Below are 4032 nucleotides of genomic sequence, written 5' to 3'. Positions count from 1 at the left end.
TGTAACAGAGGAACCAGAACCAGAACCAACAAATAATCCAATAATGGTTTGCATAATCTTACTTATGAAAATGATTTTACAACAAAACTCATTTCCCCCCATTTTCCTTGGATCGATCTATCTAAAAAAAAAAAAAAAAAAAAAAAAGGAAGGAAGAGCAGCTACAACTTCATATAAAACAAGCGCAGCGGCCGCAAGTCAAACTTGCTGAAACCAAACAGAACAGAACTGAACAGATCTCTCCCTACCATTACATGACGGAACAGGCGTTAGGGTTCTCATCGCTGAAGGTGTTGGAGTACTTCTCCTCCATGGTACTAGCCCGAGCTAGCTTGGAGCTCCTGGGGTCGTCCATGGTGTTCCTCACATACCCAGATGGTGCCCTTTTATCATAAGTACCTGGAGCGTAAGGGTGAGCCACTTCTTCGTAAGGGATGTAAGGCCAGAACTCAGCCTTCTTCCCAGTCATGTGTTGTACATGTCTCAAAACCTTTTTTGGATTCACATACCCAACCACCGTCAGCTTGTGGTGCTTCGGATCTATATCCACCTGTGTAACTCCACTCATCCCTCTCACTGCCTTCTCCACTTTCCTCTCACATCCTTCACAGTCCATCTTTATCTTTATCTCCACCGTCTGTTTGTTAGTAATAAGAACCAAAACTAACCATTTTAGGATTAAATATCAAAAATAAGATGAACAAGATGAATAGGATATCAATGAAATTAGTGTTCTTTGCGGTGTCGAGCTCGACCGCGAATATATGATTCCCTGAATTGCTAACGTTGTAGGGGTTGAACAGGCCAAGATATGGGCTTGGAAAAACACCAGGGAGGCCAACCGTGGGAGTGATGACAAATGCGATCTCATGACCGGAACAATCGGGGTACTGGGAGATGATGGCAAAGACAAAAGTTGTAGAGAAGGAGAGAGCAGTGGCGCCACCTATGAAGATGATGAAAATGGTTCGAGGAAGTGGATCGGGGTACGATAGAAGACATGCCCCTTCTGTCGAGGTGGCATTGGTCAGCACGAGGCCATTGGAATTGATGTTGGCTATGCCGTCCAGCTGCAAGTCTGAACTTTGGAATCCATTATAGGTGAAACCAACTTCTCCTCCTTGCAAGCCTGCCCCAATTCTCCCAAGGAGTAACAAAACCATTAGCTTGAAAACGGAAAACATGGCATCCGGATTCTGGAACTCTAGGGGGACCCAGCTCCTCGTCATGTTGATTAGTTGCACTAAACTCTCCTGTTTCCACTGCTTTGCTTCCAGGCTCCAATCATAAACATGGACACAGAAATGAATCAAATGATAGGCTAGCCATGGCAACCACACATTATTGATAGTATAGGATTAGCGGAATTGAAAATTTGGCTTCTATTACCTGGGGAGAGAGGTTCGAACGCCGGAGGGGGGAGAGCTTTGCATGCCGGAGGGAAGAGAATTGGACGGCTGAGGGAAGAGAATCGAGTTGCAGGGGGTGGCGTATTGTCGTCGTCGTCTTCTTCTTCTTGTCCGGCCGAGTGAGTGAGAGGAGTGAGATGAGAGATGAGAGATGGGAGATAGGTTTAGAAGATGGAAATAAAAGAGAGGGCAATATTGTCCTCTCACAATAGGTGGGGGTATTTTGGGTATATTATAAAAAAACTAACCGGTTTTCATTCATTTATAACGGTCGGCTAACGGCAGGGACTGATTTGGAATTTTTTGAATTTTTATGGGGTGGCTTTGACGTTTCGAAAAGTCCGGGGGGTGGCATTGAATAAGGATCGAAGTTCAAGGGGTGGCAATGCAATTTTCTCTAATTTCTTTTTTAACTGGCTATATGTGGATGAGCGGATTTGGATTCGGTTCCAAATTGGTACACATTCAGCATCTATTTTACCATGTCAAATGTTTCTTTTTCACATTGATCTTGTTTCCTTGGACTCAGATAATTCTTCTCTCTTTCTATTGATTGATTCGTCTCTTGAGATGTTTATTGCTAATTGAGTATCAAATTGTCCTTTGATTTAGGGGTGTCAAAAAAGTTTGATAAGTTCGAACCTGCCCTAACTCATCTGAACCCGAATAGGGTATGGGCTAAGATTTCAGCCTATAGGATGAGCTAGGGTTGAGAATTTCAGGTCCGAGCCGAGTTGAGTTGGACCTAGGGTGAAATCGAACCCGACTCGACCCGACCCAACCCAATCCAACCTTGTATATTCAGTATATAATAATATAAATATGTTAATAATTATAAATAGGTACTTATAGAAAAGTTCTGCAAAAAGTCTTTCGTTTTCCACAATCTATCTATATATATATATATATATATAGGGAAAATGTTGGGTATGCCGTCGATATCAAGTATGCTAGCACCCATTGTGTCTATCTCTCTCTTCTCTTTTTCTGAAATGACCCTCATATCCTTCCTGAATGATACTTCATCATGTGTTCCTATTGGTGCTATCCGCTAGTATACTTGATATCGGTGGCATACCTATCCCTCTCCCATATATATATATATATATATATGGAAAAATGTTGGGTATGCCGCCGATATCAAGTATGCTAGCAGGTCACCTAGAAATTAGGTATGCTAGCTCAATTTTAACCATAGGATTTGGTCTTTTTAAATATAATCGTTAGATGAAGGGAAAAGATCTAAACTTTCACTCTACAGCTACTACATCTTATCCCCAACCATCCATTGGTTTCACCTACACCGGAACTTTGAATTCTTTAGTCCCCTACCCTGTCAATCGTCACCTCTGATGTTAGTGCCATGCACGTCAACGCCGGCTCTCTCACTCTATTCTTGCAGAGAAAGCTTTCCCCTTCTTTTCCCACTGATACCCCCTAGACTTAAACCTTCGTTCTCTCATGGAAGATTATTGGATTCAGATACAAAACAATCTTTTGATTCTTGAAACTTAATCTTTGTTCAGAAGCTTTTAGTGATGGCGAGTGGAGCAGAGCAATAGAAGCCATGGGATGAGGCGTTGCGTAAAATGCTCCCTCCCAGTTCTTCTTCCTTGCCTGACGAAGAACACCTTGAGTACTCCATTGCTGTTGAGTACCAAGGTCCTCCTGTATCTTACCATGTTCCCAAAGCTAAACCTCTCGATTATGTTGCTTCTTGTTCTTCGGTCGCCAGTATTGTTGTTCCACTAGCTTCCAAGTTTTCTAGATTTAGTAAATTCCCTAATGGAGGCTCGAGAATGCAAATTGAATCCAAGGGAGAGGAACTAGAAGAGGCATCAATTGGAGATCCTAGCTCAGTCTCTCCTACTCCTTTGGTGGTTCGCCACGGAAGCTGAATCGAGTAGCGGTTGTGGCTTTCAATAATGAAGAAGAGTGGGATAAGGATGATGAAGATGAGGAGTTGTGTTCTTCTAGGTTTCGCGTGGCAGATCAGGGGCGGTCATTATCCCCTGTTCTCATATTTACTTTCTCCGGTTTATAAACCTGCAACTACTCAACTTGCGGCATTGGAGAGTCAGTGCCTGGGCCGCTGAGGCCAAGTGTTTGGCCTTGGCTGAAGTGAGCGAGCATGCAGCCACTGCCGCTAATTCTCAACTTGCCAGCGTTGGGGAGTTGCAGACCTAGGAACCGCAGAGTGGTAGTGGTGGGCAACTTAGGTAGGACAACAGATACAAATGAATGAGATCAATTATGCTTCATCTAAGGGTCAACAAACGCTAGCATACCTAATTCATAGGTGACCTGCTAGCATACCTGTCATTTTCCCATATATATAGATATACTAGCATACTTGCACATGCAAATGCACGTGTATACTTACACATTAGAATTATAACCAATACAAGGACATTTAAGAATAAAACATCTTGGAAACCATTACTATGATATATTGAGGAGGAGCATTAATGTTCATCATTGTTACTATCCACTTACAAATCTTGGTATCCTAGAGAAAAATTTCAGCCCTCACTATGTCTACTTTCTTTATCAAGTTAATCAATCCATTTTGATGTTGGTATTGAATCCAAAAAAAAAATAGTTGTGTTTTCTAGAAAGGCAA

The 4032-nt window shown here is 42.4% G+C and overlaps 1 protein-coding gene across 1 annotated transcript; it reads right to left on the bottom strand.

Annotated features, from left to right (window-relative positions):
- Positions 1–228: 228 nt before the first annotated feature.
- Positions 229–662, bottom strand: LOC122092638 (heavy metal-associated isoprenylated plant protein 27-like). Its single transcript, XM_042662865.1, has one exon. The coding sequence runs from the start codon at positions 614–616 to the stop codon at positions 251–253; it is 366 nt and encodes a 121-aa protein (XP_042518799.1). The 5' UTR covers positions 617–662; the 3' UTR covers positions 229–250.
- Between the last annotated feature and the right edge of the window lie 3370 nt (positions 663–4032).

This window comes from Macadamia integrifolia, chromosome 11 (genome assembly GCF_013358625.1).
Source record: "Macadamia integrifolia cultivar HAES 741 chromosome 11, SCU_Mint_v3, whole genome shotgun sequence".
NCBI lineage: Eukaryota > Viridiplantae > Streptophyta > Magnoliopsida > Proteales > Proteaceae > Macadamia > Macadamia integrifolia.
Note: the sequence above shows the minus strand (reverse complement) of the source record. Positions and strands in the feature narration are given on the sequence as shown.